Here is a 20,165-nt window from a genome sequence, read left to right on the forward strand (position 1 = left end):
AATGCAAAAAGACGACAGGCAGACTCACTTAAGGTAAAGGTTGACCTTTGTCAAGGAAGCCACAGGCCAAGGATGTGACTTCCTGTCTTGGCCCACCTTAGTTAGGTATTTTTATGTTCAAGAGTCCTATGTGGTTATTTTCAGTCTCCTGAGCTTGTCAGGTTTAACATGTGGCCGCTTTTCCGTCCACAAAGGAAAAATGGGTGTTGAATAGGAAACTGGAAATTTTTACTCTATTATCCTAGGGAATACATTTGGACTTAAAAGTAATTTTCAAAAAGTCATTCATTTATTGGGAAAAGCTCAAATTTCCTAAAATAAGGGACTATTTACAAATTATAAATCATTCAATGACTTCATAGAACAAGAAATGTTAACTACTAAGTTTAAATGATAGTTGAGCCTGCTCATTCAATAATGTTAATTTCATAAAAGCAAGATGTATTATTGTATAAAGTTTATACAGGCACACACCATTTTATTGCACTTAACATACATTGTGTTTATTACAAATTGAAGGTTTGTGACAACCCTGTGTTGAGCAAGATTATTGGCTTTATTTTTCCAACAGTACTTGCACACTTCATGCCTCTGTGTCACATTTTGGTAATTTTTGCAATATTTCAAATTTTTATTACTATTGTCAATGAAAAAACATCCAGCCTAAGAGAAAGCTTAGAAGAGTTTATTTGAGCCAAACTGATGACAATTGCCAGGAAGCAAAGTCTCAACGGATTGAGGAAATGCTCCAGAAAATGGCGGTTTTGCAACTTTTTTTATACATTAGAGTCAAAGGAGGAAGGTTACATGAAATCCATTGGTTGTAGATTAAAGAGGTGAGAGAAAACAAAGCAGGAAATCCCTGGGATTGGATTAAAAGTAAGATGGAGAGACACACACTACTTTTACATTGTTGGGTACAGGGTAGTTAATAGCATTTTACAGCACGTAGAGATGGTATTCTGGGAACAAGATAACAATGAGGGGTTTTGTGGTTTCCTTCTCTGGTGTGGTGGGTTGTGCTCCCTGAGGGATCCAGAAAAAAAGGTTTTATATCCTTGGAATGCCCTTACATTCCAAGGGCATATTATTTTAAATGGAAAAAAAAAAGACAATAGACGGGCTCACACAAGGTAAAGATTGACCTTTGTCAAGGAAGCTACAGGCCAAGGATGTGTCTACTGGCCAGGACCCACTTTTAGTTAGGAATTTCTATGGTAAGACCATCTTATGTGGTTATTTTCAGTCTCTTGAGCTTGTCAGGTTTAGCCTGTGGCCCCTTTTCCATCCTCACTATTTTATTTGTTAAAGTGATCTGTGATCAGTGATCATTAATATTACTAGGGCAAGACGTTTTACTAGCAAAAAAATTATGACTCACTGAAGGTTCAGATGCTGGTTGGCATTTTTAGCAATCAAGTATTTTTAATTAAAGTATGTACATTTTTTAAAAGATATAATGCTATTGCACACTTAATAGACTACAGTATAGTGCAAACGTAACTTTTAAATGCACTGGGAAACAAAAAGTATTTGTGTGACTCTCCTTATGGTGACTTTCACTTTATTGAGGTGGTCGGGAACGAAACCTGCAGCATATCTGAAGTATGCTTATATTCAAGTGTGCAAAAACACTCAGAAGACTATTTTACTTTGTCTTCATTGTCCATAGTTTCTGTAGTGAGCATATTTTAAATACATGCTAAAGAACTTGTAGACATTATTTTTTAAAACATTATAATTGAAGACAAATTCTCAGATTTGACAAACAGAATTTTAAATTGGAGATCCCTAATGTTCTACCAAACAAAATTAATATAGCCTGACAAAATTTTCAAATTCAAAGAAAAAGTCCTATAAACAGTGATTTAGGGAAAGCACTTCACCTTCAAATGAACTAAACTCAACTTGGCCACAGAACAAAATGCCAGACAGTAATAGAGTCACAGCATTATCATCTAGTCATCATTGTCACTAACATTAACTGAGCAACTAATTGAACCCTAAGTACTTTTATTTAATTATCCAACATCTTATGAGGTAGGTATTATTATTGGTCTTATTTTACTCATAAGGACCTTACTGCTCACATCTATAGAACTTTGAAGAAAAACAAATTGTGATACAGAGAGATTATTGATGTGTACCAGAGTTTAGAAAATATACCTCACATCCATGTATTTCAATACCTTCTCAAAGTCTTCCTCCAAATTACCAAGCCATTAATCACAACGAATTATATAACAGGAAATTATACAACAACAAATTATACAACAGAAACAGACTAGTGGTAGGCATCAAACTACTAAAATCGTAGAACTAAAGGTTTAAAAACAATAACGTCTAATAGAGAAATCTAAATAATGGATTTAACTTGGGTACAAAAATGCTAAGGTCAAAATAATTTTTGATACATTTTTGGAAAGAAGTCAGATTTGTCGTTGAAACCATTTGTTGGCTATCACTGTCAGGTGGGGCCTGCATGGCTCATGGGAGGAATTAGGCTGCAGTTGCTGAGGGTGTCCTCTCTGGCCCTGGCTATCTCTTCCTGGGTTATACCTTAATTCTAAGTCCCATTTTAATTTTGTCTTCCAGCTGAAACTAAGATTTGCTTCAAATACTACCATGGAGTGAGCGGAGCCCTGCGAGCTACCACCCCTAGTGTCACAGTTAAAAACTCAGCAGCTCCCGTAAGTCCCATTCCTTCCTCTTTGGCAAGACCCAACTCTGATGCTTGTTCACTTTTCCATTTGTTCTTATGTTTGTGTGTGTGTGTGTGTGTGTGTGTGTGTGTGTGTGTGTACATGCACGTATGAAGACATATTAATAGATTATGAATAGGTAGACAGATAGACAGACATACATATCTCAAAATAATAAAGAGGGGTAAGATCCAAAGGCAACCTTATTACAATGCATACCACTTTTTGATAGAGAAATGTTGAGCTTCAGTAGATAGCCAGATATTTCTAATAGACTCAGGTTTAATAGCAGTGAATAATAAATCTTTCTTTGAGACAGTGTTAAATTTCTTCATTTTCAATATGTACATTTTCATGTTTTAACTTTTTTAGGCTTATAAATAAATCACTGATTTTAGTCATAGAATTATAAAATGGTATGCCTAGAAAAGACTAGAATCTCTGATCCTTTTTCCTTTTTTCAGAAAGTGCATAATTTATTACATTTCTGAGTTCATAATAAATGATGCTTTTTTTCTTTATATAACATAAGGGAACTGTGCTCAAAGAGCTTAAGTAATGTACCTGGGGTCACATAGTTAGCTAGTTGCAGATCAGGGTTTTAAATCATGTCTTTATTATAGTACATTTTACTTTAGTTCTCAGTACATCTGATCAGGCTAGCTGAAATCTACTTACAAATAGCATTCTTATCCTTTTCACAAAAATTTAAAATTACTAAATGGGCGAGACCAGATAAAAACAAATGAAAAAAAAAAACAAACAAACAAAAACTTTGTCATGTTAGTGTAAGTAAAATAAAAACAACATGTTTTTTCCTATGGGGGAGGGGGGAAGCACTTGAAATTGAATATGAGTGATTCAGAAAGTACTTTGGCTTTAAAAGATACTATTTTGCTGTTTCATAAATCAGTCCTCCCGTGCACTGAAGGTGCACAAGTTGAGTCCTTGGCGACAGCAGTGAGATAAGCAGGCTTCAGGGACAGAAGATAGTCTGCCTCCATTCTAAGAGCAGAACTGGACACTGACTGGGGTGGGAGGTGGGGGGTCAGGGCTTACTCTGAGAGACATGCAGCAGGAGAGGCAGGGAGAAGCAAGTGGGGGCGGGGGTGACCATGTGCACTTTTGATGGCTGTGCCAATTTCTGTACATGAAGTCTGTCATTTTACTGGCTGGGACAGGAATTTAAGTGTGGGAATAAGCCAGGCCTATTTGTACGGGCCATCCTCAAAAGGGAGTTCCTGGAAAATCCCAAGACGTCCCGATCGATACATGTAGTCAATTGTGAAGGGGAGGGTCAACTAAAGCGGAGCAGCAAGGCTGAAGCTCCGACTGAATTAAACCAGAGGTGAGCTGGACAAGGCAAGAAGGCCCTGAACACACAGCAGACAGAGAAGGAAGGAGGCTGGAAGTGGAGTCAAGCCGATTTAGGAAAAGTTTTCCAGATGCAGGCTTGGCTGGCTTGTTCCGTGGTAGCAATTCGTGTGATAAGGGGCTGTTGATGCCAGGAACAAGGGCTTATGTCTGAGAAGAGGAAACATCATACAACGTGCTTCAATCAAAGTATTTGACAGGAAGGTTCAGGAGATTACAGTGACTCCGTGTCAGCCCTCACCCCACCCCATCTTTGTTAGTCTAGGTACTTAAAATTCAGACGTTCTGAAATACTTTGACATGTTGCTGTTCTGATTATCATCTCCATAATGATTTTCTCACATCAGTCAGGAGACACTTGGGTTGATGCTTTAATGCACATTCCATTTTTGTTTCTCTTCTTAATCCTCATGCTTGTGAGAGCCCATGTGATGCCAGAGGCAGAGAGAGAGAGTAATAATCATCCCATTTCCTCATTGGAGATGAGCACTTGGAGTCCTGTGGCAGAAGGGAACATGCATTTTCTTTCAAGACAGTATTTTAATATACAGTTGGGTTTTATAATAGTTAAACTGTTAGTGACCCTTATTGTTCTATACCATGGTGCACTTTTCACAGGAGTTTCACTTGCATTATTCTAGTTGATTCACAGCCCGTTTGTGAGATGGGCAAGAAGTATCATTTTGGTTAGGTGATCACTTGGCAATATGGCAATGAAGCCAAATCAAACCTAGCTTATGCTTTTTGCAGCTCACTTCAGTTCTTGGTGTAATCTAGTAACCTTCTGGGTTAAATAAACCTATGCAGTTTGGTCTGGGACTTAAGCACGCTGTTTGTAAGGAGAAATGCTATTCAAGTGTCCCAAAATTAATTTTTGAATAAATTTGAATATCTGTTTTTAAATTGAGGATTGCTGGTACTGCAATAATCACTTATGAAGAGTTGGATTTCTGTGGTCATTATATTATGTCCCAAAACTCATTGAGCTAGTTTGTGACAATATATTAAAATTGAAATTCTTTAAAAAGAGGGAGAGATATCAAATGCTCCTTTAGTATAACCAGTACTTTAATGCTTTGAGCATAGCAGGCTATCAATATGTATTAGTTCTTTTCCTCATTCTGCCTTCCTTATCCTTTGTCTTTGTCCTACTGACATCTGTTGAGGTCGCTGTTATAAAAAGAGGTTGTAATCTGTCCTTATTTTCCAGGGCTGTCATTTATTTATTAATCTTGATTGTATATCAGAAACTATGGTGGGTAAGGGTTATGGAGATAAATGAAATGTAAGCCCTGTCATTGAGAACTCATACTTATTCTATTATAAATGATAACACTCTCTGAAATGTCTGGTCCTCTAGTGTGAAAACCCATTGTTCTGGTGTGTTCAGAAAGCAGTGAGGAGGTACCTTCAGCAGCTGACAGGGCTTTGAGAGGAGGTGGCATGTAGGCCGAGCAAGGCAGCATGAAAAGGACTTTGCCAGACCTGGGAGGGAAGTAAGACAACTGTCAGAAATGAGAGCATCTGCAAGGATATCGGGGTATGATATGCTACAAGATCTAAATTATGTCAGGTCTAAAGAATATATGACTTAATATTCTCCATCTGCACTTTGGTTATTTATAGATGTTATATCTTACTGAGAGCACTTAGCACATTTCATATTTTTATTCTATTTTCTGTAGAAAATAATTTTCAAAAATAAGATCTCCCTCTCAGTATTTTTGCCCATGCTACCTTCCTCTTGTGCATTACAGTCTCTCTTAATAAGCCCCATGATAATATTTTCCTCTCCCCATTTATACATCTGAGAACAAAAATCTATGCATACCTATAATTTGCCAAAAGACAGAGTAGGTACATTTTCCTTAGCTCACCACACTATCCACTGTGAACTTACAAGCTTTTTCCATCAGGTCTCTGCTTCAACAATAGGTTTTCACATCTGTCCTTCCCTCTCTGTGGGACTGAGCAGTCATCTTCTCATAGAGAGGGCATCTTCTAGACCCACTGAAAACTCCTCCTCTGCCTGCTGGCTTCTTCTACAGTGTGGGAGTTCAGATACTCTGTAGCTGCTCTCAGTCTCTGTTCAAAGTTCTGAGCACACCATTCCCCATGCCTATTTTCCAAGACTTTCCCTGGGTAGCATTCACTTTGTAGTGCAGTGGCCCCTGTGTTTCTCTCATTCCCAGCTGTACTGAGGTCTGAGGACTGTCACCTTTGGATATTGAACATTAGTAGCTATTGGAGGACTAACTCCAGAGGCTCGTGAGGCAAGGCCCAAGGAGTTTGAAAAGCTACCAGAGTCTGGTTATGTTCCTACCTTCTCTGGGGCCTAGTGTTGAGGGGTCCCCCAGATTTAGAGGCCAAATCATGTGTAGTCCAAGAATATAATTTCTTGCTCTGTCTTCATCAACATTAAAATTTGTCTAAATTCCTTCAGAATTTTGTTATTCTGAATTGTTCTTATCCTTACTTCACATTGCTATTGTCTGTTTATCTACCTAGCTATCTGTCTATCTATGTACATATTGTATACTTCTAGCTTTTTCAATGAGAAATTGGAAGTGAACATATCCTTCTTCCACCACTTTAATCCAGTATCTCTGCAACCAAGCTTTTGATAATAATTGAACAGCGTAAAGTTCTTTGCCAAAATTTGAAATACTGCTCCATAAGTTCATGTTCCCAGATTCATTTGTCAGACCCCTAAACAGAAATAGAACTCTCAAAAAAAAAGAAAGAAAGAAAGAAAGAAAGAAAGAAAGAAGGAAGGAAGGAAGGAAGAAAAGAAAGAAGGAAGGAAGGAAGGGAAGGAAGGAAGGAAAGTAAAAGAAAAAAGCAACCCAATAAGATATTTCTTGGGAATGCAAGCTAAATTCATACTTAAGGTAGAATCAGGTCAATATTTTCCATACAAATCTGATGATGTTTGGTTCTATTTTTTTTTTTAATGTTATTGGGATTTTCATGGGGATTGCATTAAATCTCTGTATTGCTTTGAGTAATATGGCCATTTTAACTATGATAGCAAATCCATGATTCTTCCAATCCATGAACATGGAATGTCTCTCCCTTTCTCTGTGTCTTCTTCAATTTCTTTTAAAAGTGACTTGTAGTTTTCAGTGTATAGTCCTTCACATCTTTTCTTAAGTTTATTCCTAGGTATTTTATTCTTTTTGCTGCAATTTCAAAATGAATTGTTTTTTCATTTCTTTTTCTGAAATTTCATTGTTAGTATATAGGAATGCAACTGATTTTTTTGTACATTGATTTTGCAGCCAGCAACTTTACTGTATTTTTTAATTGCTTCTAATAGCTTTTGGTGGTTCTTTTAGGGTTTTCTATATAAAGAATTATGTCATCTGCAAAAAGTGAAAATTTAACTTCTTTCCTAATTCAGATGCCTTTTATTTCTCTCTCTTGCCTGATTGCTCTGGCGAGGACTTGTAATACTATGTTGAATAACAGTGGTGATAGGGGACAACCCTGTGTTATTCTTGAATATAGAGTAAAAGTCTTCAGTTTTACACCATTTGCAACAACATAGATGGAGCTTGAGATTATTATGCTAAGCAAAATAAGTCAGAAGAAAAAGTTGAGAACCATATGGCTTCACTCATATGTAGGATATAAAACTGAAATCAACAAAGGAATAAGACAAACAAAGAAACAAAAACTCATAGATGCAGACAACAGTTTAGTGGTTACCAGAGATAAGGGGAAGGGGAAGATGGTAGAAGAGGATAAAGAGGGTCAAATATATGGTGATGGAAGGAGAACTGATTCTGGGTGGTGAGCGCACAATGTGATGTATAGATGATATATTATAGAAACGTACACTTGCAACCTGTATAATTTCACTAACCAATGTCACCACAATAAATATAAGATTTTTTAAAAATCTTTTTAAAAAAATGGTGGTATTGGAGACCTCAGCCTCTGTTTGCCCACAAAGAGCAACAATTACACTGTTATCCATGAATCAAAACAGCTCTGGGAGAGCTGTGGAGTCCACTTGAGAAACTTCACCAGCACAGTGGAACAACAACAACAACAACAAGGAGAATAATCACATAAAGAGAATAAGAAGACAGATTCTTTTTTCCTGCATCACTCCACTCCTCAAGCCAGCACTCCTCAGTGCCAAGAGTGAACTCCTCAGCTGTAAAGAATTCACCTCCCCAGGAAAGGAAGAGTGGAGAAAGCAATCAGTTTGCCCAGCCTGTCAGTTCATGAAATTCCCATTTTGATTTCACCCTACCCAGCCCTACAAAGCTGAAAGGTATAGAGATGTCTAGGAACAAGGAAGAAAGACACGTTCTACAAATAGCTGCCACATAGGAGGAGTGGTCATGGTTCACAGTGACCTGTTCTACAAACAAACACAGCAGCTTTTGCCTCGGAAGAAAGAAGCAACAGCTAGCACAACTGCCACAGAACAACTGTAGATTTTACCATCTTTTTTCCCACAAGTATTCATGGTTGCTGATGCCAATTGCCTAAGTTTCTCCAGTTATACTCCCCACCCTCTCTGCAGCCTGGAAACCACACCAACAGCCAGTCCAGACCTTTGTAGCTGCACAAGTGAAAGGTGCCAGCTTTGCCCCCTATAGTTAAACCCCATTGCCATGCACAGCTAGCTCTTCCAGCTATGTACATGCATGCTGCTGGCCTAACCCTATCACTAGTCTGCACTGTGAGAAAAAGCCCAGGGGGAGACTGTGAAGCCATAAGAGAGCATGCCTAACAGCTCCTTGTAGTCCTCCCCCACAGCTGCTTGTGGTCCCAAATCGAGCACTGTTTTCAGTCACTGGCATGCCCCACTGCATTCACCTGAAACTAGCCCCTTTAGCTGTGCACCAGCATGCCCCCAGCCCAACCCACAACTCTGGTCTCCACTGCCATCTACCTATGGCAAGACATAGGAGCCATAGTAGTACATGCTGAGAGATAGGCCATCTGCAGTTGGGCCCAGCCCTCGCTGCCTGCCCTGGCCCTCACCATTATATGTGTGTCTACATTTGGCATTTGCCACTATACAGGCACCTGCAGGTGGACCCCACAGTTGAGTGTGTGCATACTACCAGCTCTAGTGACCAACAGTGCCTACCCTGGTCCCAGCTGCTGAATCTGGAGGTGCTGCTGAGGACCCCAACAGCCAGCACAGCCACAGTGGACCTCTCACAGTCATCACATAGGGCCCCAAAGTTGTCAATGCTGTGGACCCCAGTGGTCTAAGTCAAAGAGACATCATGCCTCCTCTGAGCCAAGTGCTGCCACAAGCCCCCTCACTTGGCATCCTGCAAATCCAGGAATTTTCCCACCTATAGCTGAAAGTTTTCTCTTACCAAAATCAGTCTATAAAGTCTGAAAGAGATAATTCCTTTGTAAAATGCACAGACACCTATGTGAAGCTATAGGGATCATGAAGAATCAGGGAAACAACTTCACCAAAGGAACACAGTAAACCTCCAAACTTCCCCAAAGAAATGGAGGTCCAAGAATAACCTGATAAAAAGTTCAAAATAATTGCTATAAAGATATTCAGAGAGTAACAAGAGAACCTGAATAAGCAACTCAATAATATCAGGAAAAAAAATACAAGAACAAAACAAGAAGTTCAGCACAAGATAGAAAACAAAACAAAAAGAACCAAACAGAAATTTTGGAATGAAAAATGCAATGATAAAAGAATTCAAGAGAAAAGACTTGACCAAGGAAAAGAAAGACTAAGTGAGCCTGAAGACAGATAATTAAAATTATCCATCAGAAGAGCAGAAAGAAAAACAGAATGAAAAAGAGTGATGAAAGCTTACATGATCTATGGGATACAATCAAAAGAACAAATTTATAAATTATTAAAGCTTCAGAAGGAGAAGAGGGGGAAAACAGGGCAGAAAACTTATTTAAAGACATAATGGCGGAGACCTTCAAAAATCTGAGAAGTGATTAGTATCTCCAAACTCATGAAGCTCATAGCTTACCAAACAAATCAACTAAAGGAATCCTCTCTAAGAAAAATTATAATAAACTTATTAAAAATTAAAGGCAAGAAGAATTTTAAGTGTAACAAGAGAAAAAACAAACAAACAAACAAAAAACCTTATAAGAGGAAACTCCAATAAGGCTATCAGCAGTTTTCTCAGCAGAAACATTACCTCATAAGTCAAGAGTGTAGGATGATATATTCAAAATGCTGAAAGATCAAAACTGTCAACCAAGAACACTTTACCTAGGAAAGCTGTTCAAAAATGAAGGCAAGATCGACTTTCTCAGACAAACAAAAGCTGAAGAAATTCATCAACACAACACCTGCCTTACAAGTAATGCTGAAAGGAGTTCTTTAAGTTGAATTGAAAAGAGGGGAGTGATGTCATCAAAATGACGATGTGAGGTGAGCATTTGGAAATCTCCTGTGGAATTTACAACAAATTGAACACACAATTGAACACACAGGGAGTCCACAAAGGACTCTTTGCACAGCAGACAGGCAAGACCAAGAGGCTCACTACTGAATACACCTGAAGGTGGGGAAATGGTGCGAGCAGGGGAAGAGGGAAGGGAGAATTGCGGAGACGGGGCCACCCGGGTGCAGAAGGCAGACCTAGCTCAGTGCTCTGAGCCCGCTGCATCCCGGAACAACCGCAGCTGCAGAAGAGGGAAGAACTTGGACTGGTAGGGTTTCGTTTATGGCCCACAGGGCTGACAGGACAGCATATAACACGGCTGAACGCAACGCTCACGGCAGAGACATCGGAGCAAAGACTGAGGGAAAAAGGCTGAAAACAGTTGTTTAAGCCCTTACTGCCACAGAGAATGGAAGCCTTATGCACTGAGATTAGCTGCCCTCTCCCTACCCATCCAGAGCTAGTCCTGCCCCCACCTGCCCAGTGCTAGAAGTGGAACTGTAGCAGTGTCAACTCAAAAGAACAGAATATTTGCAATTCTGAGCACTGTGGTCCACAGCCACAGATTTGCAGCCCAACAGGTTCCGGCAAAGGGGAGGGAAATGTGGAAGCAAGACTGGCTGTGGTGGTGGTTGCCACCATTGCTCTGGGCCACCTCTCACAACCCACCCCGACCCTGTCCCCACCTACATCCCTACAGGAGTAAACAGAACTGCTGAAACACACGGGCTCTGAATCTGGTGCAGGAAGAGCTTTGGAACTTCAAAAGCTCTCCACATTCCCAGAGGGACGCGGTGCCCTATGTCCCAGACAAACTGTTAACAGAGGAGAATTACCTTCCAGGTAATCCCCCCATTGTATGAGAAGCTGGAATAGTGCTGAGAAAACATAACACAACAGTGTGAGAGAGAAAAAAAGGCTGCAGTCGGAGAGAAAATAAAACATTCTACCAACACGTACTGGAAAACAAAACAAAGACCTCTTCCTATCAACCTGGTCCAGAACCCACCCCTGCAGACGTCTAGGAAGAGAAATAATAAATCATTAATTGCCACGAATAACCAAGGCAATAAGACAGCTCAGAAAGAAAGTGAAAAGTCTCCAGAAAATGAACTTAAAGACATGGAAAGATGTGACTTAAATGACAGAGAATTCAAGATTGTAGTTCTGAAAAAACTCAACGATATTCAAGAAAACACAGAAAGGCAGTTTAATGAACTTGGAAACACAATTAAAGAACAACATGAGAGGTGACATCATAGGAATGGCGGCAGCAGGGCGCACTTTCTGAGTTCTCCTCCAGATCTTGTTGCAAACGGGAACTATAACCCATCGAGGAAATTTTCGCTCACCACACAATATAGTGGAGAGATTCGTGGATTGCTTGAAGCTAAGAAATTCTTGGGGGTAAGCTAACTGGAGGGAGCAAGGAGAGGAGGAGGAGAAGCGGCGTGGGAGCGCCCGGCGGGCAGCGGCGGGAGAGCCCAGCCCCCAGCGGAGCCTCAGCTGGCGGGGGCGAAAACCGAAAACCACGGTGCCAGGCACGCACAGGATCCCAGGCGGAGCGGAGAGCGCAGAGACCGGGGGTAGGCTCTTTCCCTGCTCCCACGGCTGATTTCTCCCGCTGGGAAGGCGGCGCGCCCTGCGGCGGTCGGGGGGCGCAGTCTCCATACCTGGGCCCCTCCCCCCGCCCTGCTCTCCCAATCCTACCCCGCCCTTCCAGAGACTTAAACCGGCCCCTGAACCGAGAAGTGGTATCTAAGACTCACGCTTTGGGAAGCCTGACGGGCAGCCCTGACCCAGGCAGACTGGGCAGTGTGCGTGATTTTGGCTGCGCTAGGAGAGAAGAGACGCCTCCACCCCCAGCCACCACCTTTTCTGGCCTGCGGGAAGAGAGCGACGCACGGCTGGGCTGGGAGAGTGAAGACCCCTCCATCTCCAGCCCCCACCCTTCCTGGCTTGCCTAGGGTGGGGTGGGTGCAGCTGCCGAGACACACCCGGAGATCAGCAGTGAGGCAGGTGCAGCTCTGGGCTTTCAGCAGATCAGAAATCTCCTGCCCGCACTCACACACACACACTGAAGAGGTGCCTTAAGACTCAAGAGTTTTGGTCACATATCTGGTGGTGCCACTCTCAGTGTGCATTTGTGCAGGCAAGGGCAGAAACTGCACTGATATTGTAAAAACTATCATCCAGACCCCTCAGGCCCACGCTTTTAAGTCTGCAGTCCCAAAGTCTCTCTGGGCACCAGGTGACCGGCTCTGCCTGCGCAATAAGCAGGGGGCTCCTTGGTACAGCAGAGAACAACCTGGACATTGCTTGGTGGGCTTAGGCCGAGACTGTTGCTGCTTTTTGTATTGCTTTGTTTTGTCTTGTTTTGCTTTGTCTTTATATCTTTGATATCTTTTTCTCTGTCGAGTGGGGTTATCAGGTGGTTTTGCATGTGAACGTATTTGATATTTTTCTTTGTTGTTGTTGTTGCTGTTGTGCTTGGTGATTTGCTTTGTTCTGAAACTGCCCTGCCGGGGCCCAGCTTGTGAGGCACGGTCAGCAGATCAGAAATATCCCGCCCGCACCCATACACACACACTGAAGGAGTGCCCTAGGACTCACGAACTCTGGACAAAGGACTGGTGGTGCTCCTCTCGGTGTGCATACGTGCGGACAAGGGCAGAAGCTGCACTGACTTTGTGGAGACTATCATCCAGACCCCTCAGGCCCACGCTTTTAAGTCTGCAGTCCCAAAGTCTCTCTGAGCACCAGGTGACCGGCTCTGCCTGCGCAATAAGCAGGGGGCTCTTTGGTACAGCAGAGGACAACCTGGTCATTGCTTGGTGGGCTCAGGCCGAGACGGTCGCTGCTTTTTGTTTTGCTTTGTTTTGCTTTGCTTGGTTTTGTTTTGCTTTGTCTTGTATGTTTGATATCTTTGCCTGTGTCGAGCGGGGGTTATAGGCTGTTTGTTTTTTTTTTTGTTGTTTTTTTGTTTTTTTTCCTTTTTTCTCTTTGCTGTTGTCGTTGCTGCTGTGCTTGGTGATTTGCCTTGTTCTGGGACTTCCCTGCCGGGGCCCAGCTTGGGTGGCACGGAACTCGGCATATCCGGGGGCCAACTCCAGACCAAATCGGAGTGCAGCCGGGTTTGACCTGCAGGTCACACACCTAGAGGGAGTTCTCGGCAGGCTCTGGAGCCCATAGAGGCCAAATCACATTGGGGTGGTAAACCCTCACGCAGCAGAGTGCCCTGCGGGGGGCAGAGCCAAGTCTCACGGCAGGTCAGCCCAGGAGTTGACCCCACCTGCTCATTAGCGGGAAGCAATTAAAGATCTTCTTGAACGGGACAGTGTACACAACACAAGACTCACCTTTGGAGCACACGCAGAGGAGGACGACGTGGTGCGAGTCAAATATAAAGGACACATACTACATAAGATAACCTAGCAAGAACTAAGAACTCTAGGGGATCTACCTAATATATCAAAATAAACACAGTCAGCCAGAATGGGGAAACAAAGATACACGTCCCAAATAAAAGAACAGAAGAAGCTTCCACAACTGGAACCAAATGAAGCAGACGTAACCAACCTCTCAGAGACAGAGTTCAGAACACTGGTGATAAGAATGTTTAAGGAGCTTAGAGAAGACATAAAGAAAGATGTAGAAATCATAACAAACGAGCTTAGAGAAAACATAAAGAAGGATGTAGAAATCATAACGAAAAACCAGTTGCAACTAAAGAACACAATTACCGAAATTAAGAACTCACTTGAAGGAATTACCAGCAGGCTAGATGAAGCAGAGGATCGAATCAGCGACTTAGAAGACAAGGTAGCAGAGATCACCCAAACGGAACAACAAAAAGAAAAAAGAATAAAAAACAATGAAGATGGCCTAAGAGACCTCTGGGATAACATCAAGCGCAACAACATGCGCATCATAGGAATACCAGAAGGTGAAGAGAGCAAGCAAGGGATTGAGAACATATTTGAAGTAATAATGTCTGAAAACTTCCCCAACCTGATGAAGGAAACCAACATACAAGTCCAGGAAGTGCAGAGAGTTCCAACCAGGATTAACCCAAACAGGTCCACACCAAGACACATTATAGTTAAAATGGCAAAGCTTAAAGACAAAGAGAGAATCCTAAAAGCAGCAAGAGAAAGACGGAGGGTTACATACAAGGGAACTCCCATAAGACTATCAAATGATTTTTCTACAGAAACATTGAAGGCCAGGAGGGAGTGGCAGGAGATACTTAAAGTGATGGAAAACAGAGGCCTACAACCTAGATTGCTTTATCCAGCAAGGCTATCATTTAAAGTTGATGGAGAGATAAAGAGCTTTCCAGAAAAAAATAAGCTAAAGGAATTTATTACCACCAAGCCAGCATTGCAAGAAATACTAAAAGGTCTTCTGTAAATAGAAGAAAGATCAAAACAACCTAACTACAAATTTAAAAATGGCAATATCTATGTACCTATCAATAATCACTTTAAATGTAAATGGATTAAATGCTCCAATCAAAAGACATAGGGTGGCTGACTGGATAAGACAGCAAGACCCTTGTATATGCTGTATACAAGAGACTCACCTCAGAACAAAAGACACACACAGGCTGAAAGTGAAGGGTTGGAGTAAGATATTTCATGCAAATGGAAACGAGAAAAAAGCTGGAGTTGCAATACTTATTTCTGACAAAATAGACTTTAAAATGAAGAACATACTAAAAGATAAAGATGGGCACTATATAATAATAAAGGGATCGATCCGACAAGAGGACATAACCCTAGTAAACATCTATGCACCCAACATAGGAGCACCTAAATATATAAAACAGGTACTGACTGACATAAAGGCAGAGATCAACAGTAACACTATTATAGTCGGGGACTTCAACACACCTCTGACCACAAGGGACAGGTCTTCCAGACAGAAAATCAATATGGAAACAACAGCCTTAAATGATACATTGGACCACTTGGATTTAATCGATATTTTCAGAACATTTCACCCCAATGCTGCAAAATACACCTTCTTCTCAAGCGCACATGGAACATTTTCCAAGATAGATCATATGTTAGGCCACAAAACAAGCCTTGATAAATTTAAGAACATTGAAATCATACCAATTGTCTTCTCTGATCACAATGCTATGAAATTAGAAATGAACTACAGGAAAAAAACGGGAAGACACACCAATTCATGGAGGCTGAATAACTTATTACTAAATAATGAATGGGTCAAGCAGGAGATCAAGGAAGAAATCAAAAGATATTTCGAGATAAATGAAAATGAAAACACGATGACCCAAAATCTATGGGATGCCGCGAAAGCAGTCCTAAGAGGGAAATTCATAGCTTTGCAGGCCTACCTAAAGAAACAAGAAACATCACTAATCAACAGTTTATCTTCACATTTAAGGGATCTGGAAAAAGAACAGCAAAATAAGCCCAAAGGGAACACAAGGAAGGAGATAATAAAGATCAGAGCAGAAATAAATGAAATAGAAACCAGAAAAACAATACAAAAGATCAATGAATCCAAGAGTTGGTTCTTAGAGAAGATAAACAAAATCGACAAACCATTAGCCAGACTCATTAAAAAAAAGAGAGAGAGGACCCAAATTAATAAAATCAGAAACGAAAGAGGAGAAGTGACAACGGACACTGCAGAAATACAAAGAGTTTTAAGAAGTTACTATGAGCAACTATATGCCAACAAATTTGACAATTTGGAAGAAATGGACAATTTTCTAGAGGCGTACAACCTTCCAAGGCTAACTCAAGAAGAAACAGAAAACCTGAATAGACTGATTACCACCACGGAAATTGAATCAGTAATCAACAGTCTCCCAACAAACAAAAGCCCTGGACCAGATGGCTTTACAGGTGAATTTTACAAAGCGTTCAAAAAAGAATTATCACCAATTCTCCTCAAGCTCTTCCAAAAAATCCAGAAGGAGGGAAGACTCCCAAACACTTTTCACGAAGCCACTATCACCCTGATCCCAAAATTAGACAAAGACACCACAAAAAAAGAAAACTACAGGCCGATATCTTTAATGAACATAGATGCAAAAATCCTCAACAAAATATTAGCAAACAGAATTCAGCAATACATTAAAAAGATCATTCACCACGATCAAGTGGGATTCATCCCTGGTATGCAGGGGTGGTTCAACATCCGCAAATCTATTAATGTGATACACCACATTAACAAAATGAAAAATAAAAATCACATGATCATATCAATAGATGCAGAAAAAGCATTTGATAAAATCCAACAGCCATTTATGATAAAAACCCTTAAGAAAGTGGGAATAGAGGGATCTTATCTCAACATAATAAAGGCCATATATGACAAACCCACAGCTAACATCATACTCAATGGGGAAAAGCTAAAACCATTCCCCCTAAGATCAGGAACAAGGCAAGGATGCCCACTATCTCCGCTTCTATTCAACATAGTTCTGGAAGTTCTTGCCACAGCAATCAGACAAGAAAAAGAAATAAAAGGCATCCAGATTGGTAAGGAGGAAGTAAAGTTATCATTGTATGCAGATGATATGATACTATATATAGAGAACCCTAAAGACTCCACCAAGAAGCTATTAGAGCTGATAGATGAATTTAGTAAAGTGGCAGGATACAAAATTAATATTCAGAAATCAGTTGCATTTGTATATACCAATAATAAAACATCAGAAGGAGAAATTAAAAAAACAATCCCATTTACAATCGCTCCAAAGACTATAAAATACCTGGGAATAAATTTAACCAAAGAAGTAAAAGATCTATACTCAGAAAATTATAAGACACTGATGAAAGGAATGAAGGAAGATATAAATAGATGGAAACACATATCATGTTCATGGATAGGAAGAATTAATATAGTTAAAATGTCCATACTGCCTAAGGCAATATACATATTCAATGCAATTCCTATCAAACTGCCAACGTCGTTTTTCACAGAAATAGAACATATAATCCTAAAATTTATATGGGACCATAAAAGACCCCGAATAGCAAAGGCAATCTTGAGAAATAAGAACAAAGTGGGAGGTATAACAATACCTGACTTCAAATTATACTACAAGGCTACAGTAATCAAAACAGCATGGTACTGGCATAAAAACAGACACATAGATCAATGGAACAGAATAGAGAGTCCAGAAATAAATCCACGCCTATATGGCCATTTAATCTACGACAATGGAAGCAAGAATGTACGATGGAGTAATGACAGTCTATTCAATAAATGGTGCTGGGAAACCTGGACAGACACATGCAAAAAAATGAAGTTGGACCACCTCCTTACACCATATACAAAAATAAATTCAAAATGGCTTAAAGACTTAAATGTAAGGTCTGAAACCATAAAATACCTAGAAGAAAATATAGGAAGAAACTTCTCAGACATTACCCGGAGTAAGATTTTTACTGATATACACCCTCGCGCGAGGGAACTAAGAGAAAGAATAAACATGTGGGATTATATCAAACTAAAAAGTTTTTTCACAGCAAAGGAAACCATCAATAAAACAAGAAGGGATCCTACTGAATGGGAAAAGATATTTGCCAGTGATATATCTGATAAGGGATTAATATCACAAATCTATGGAAAACTTACTCAACCCAACTCCAAAAAAACAAACGATCCAATTAAAAAATGGGCAGAGGACTTGAAGAGACATTTTTCTGAAAAGGACATACAGATGGCAAACAGACATATGAAGAAATGCTCAACCTCGCTAACCATCAGAGAAATGCAAATAAAAACCACAATGAGATACCACCTCACCCCAGTCAGAATGGCTATCATCAATAAATCAACAAACAACAAGTGCTGGCGCGGATGTGGAGAAAAGGGAACGCTTGTGCACTGTTGGTGGGATTGCAGACTGGTGCAGCCGCTATGGAAAACAGTATGGAGGTATCTCAAAATTCTGAAAATGGAACTACCTTATGATCCAGTAATTCCACTCCTAGGTATCTATCCGGAGAAATCCAGAACTTCAATTCAAAAATCTCTATGCACTCCTATGTTTATTGCAGCACTATACACAATAGCTAAGACATGGAAACAACCAAAATGCCCATCGGTAGATGACTGGATTAAGAAACTGTGGTACATTTATACAATGGAGTATTATGCAGCCATAAGGAAGAAAGAAATCTTACCATTTGCAACAACATGGATGGATCTAGAGAACATTATGTTAAGTGAAATAAGTCAGACAGAGAAAGATAAGTTCCATATGATCTCACTTATTTGCGGATTCTAAAGAAAAGAATAAGTGAATGAACTAATCAGAAACTGTGTGGGAGACAATGAGGAAAAACTGAGGGTTGCTAGATGGGCGGGGGGAGTGGGGGGTGGGGGGGAGGGTGAGGGGATTGGAGGGCAGTCGGTGACCACAGGATGGCCACGGGGTTTGAAAATTAATCTGGGGAACGTAATTTGGTGGTTACCAGAGCGTAAGGGGGTTGGGGGGTGGGGGATGAGGGTGAGGGGGATCAAATGTACGGTGATGGAAGGGGAGCTGACTCTGGGTGGTGAACACACAGTGTGATTTATGGATGATGTGATACAGAATTGCACAACTGAAATCTATGTAATTCTACTAACAATTGTCACCCCAATAAATTTAAAAAAAAAAAAAAAAAAAAAAGAACAACATGAAAATTTACCAAATAGATTGAAATTTAAAAAAAAAGAACAAAACAAAATTTCTGGAGATTAAGAACTCAATAGAAGAAATGAAAAATGAAATAGCCAGCTTAGGTAGTACAGTTGACCAGATGATGGAAAGAATCAGTGACATTGAAGATAGAAACGTGGAAAGGACACAGATGGAAGAAGAGAGAGACTTGAGACTTAAAAGAAATGAAAAAACTCTACGAGAACTTTCTGACTCCATCAGAAAGACCAATATAAGAATAATAGGCATACCAGAAGGAGAAGAAAGACAGAAGGGAACAGAGAGTATATTCAAACAAATAGTCCATGAGAACTCCCCAAACTTGTGGAAAGAACTGGATCCTCGAATCCAAAAAACAAATAGAACACCTAATTACCTCAACACAAACAGGCCTTCTCCAAGGCACATAGTATTGAAGCTGTCAAAAATTAATGACAAAGAAAGAATCCTCAAGGCAGCCAGGGAAAAGAAGATGGTAACCTACAAAGGAAAGCCCAAATTATCATCAGATTTTTCAGCAGAAACTCTACAAGTCAGGAGGGAGTAGAACCAAATATTCAAACTATTGAAAGAGAGAAATTATGAGCCAAGAATAATATATCCAGCAAAGATATCCTTTAGATATGAAGGAGGAATAAAGACCTTTCCAGACATACAGAAGCTGACGGAATTTTCTAATACATGACCTGCACTACAAGAAATACTAAAGGAGGCTATTTGACCACCATCAACAGGGACAATTTGTGGCAACCAAAATATAAAAAGGGGGAGAGTAAAGGCCTGATCCGGAATAAGGGAATGGAGAAAGCAGGCATGATGAAGAAAATGGAATACACTAAATATCATACTTTCTTTTACATAAACTTAATGGTAACCACACACAAAAAAAAATCCAGAATTGAAATACATACTGTAATAAAAGAAGAAACAAAGGGAAACATCATAGACTACGACCACACAGAAATAATAGACAACAAAAAGGCA

General features: G+C 40.3%; 1 protein-coding gene across 4 annotated transcripts in view; it reads left to right on the forward strand.

Moving 5' to 3' along the window:
• The window catches only part of HECW1 (HECT, C2 and WW domain containing E3 ubiquitin protein ligase 1), a 548,017-nt gene that overhangs the window by 337,680 nt on the left and 190,172 nt on the right, over nucleotides 1–20,165 (forward strand). For all 4 annotated transcript variants that reach the window (XM_033088739.1, XM_033088737.1, XM_033088738.1 and 1 more), the window contains one exon: nucleotides 2,596–2,690. In XM_033088739.1, coding sequence (XP_032944630.1) covers nucleotides 2,596–2,690 — 95 coding nt within the window. The remainder of the gene's footprint in view (nucleotides 1–2,595; nucleotides 2,691–20,165) is intronic.

Source organism: Rhinolophus ferrumequinum, chromosome 20 (genome assembly GCF_004115265.2).
Source record: "Rhinolophus ferrumequinum isolate MPI-CBG mRhiFer1 chromosome 20, mRhiFer1_v1.p, whole genome shotgun sequence".
NCBI classification, from domain to species: Eukaryota; Metazoa; Chordata; class Mammalia; order Chiroptera; family Rhinolophidae; genus Rhinolophus; species Rhinolophus ferrumequinum.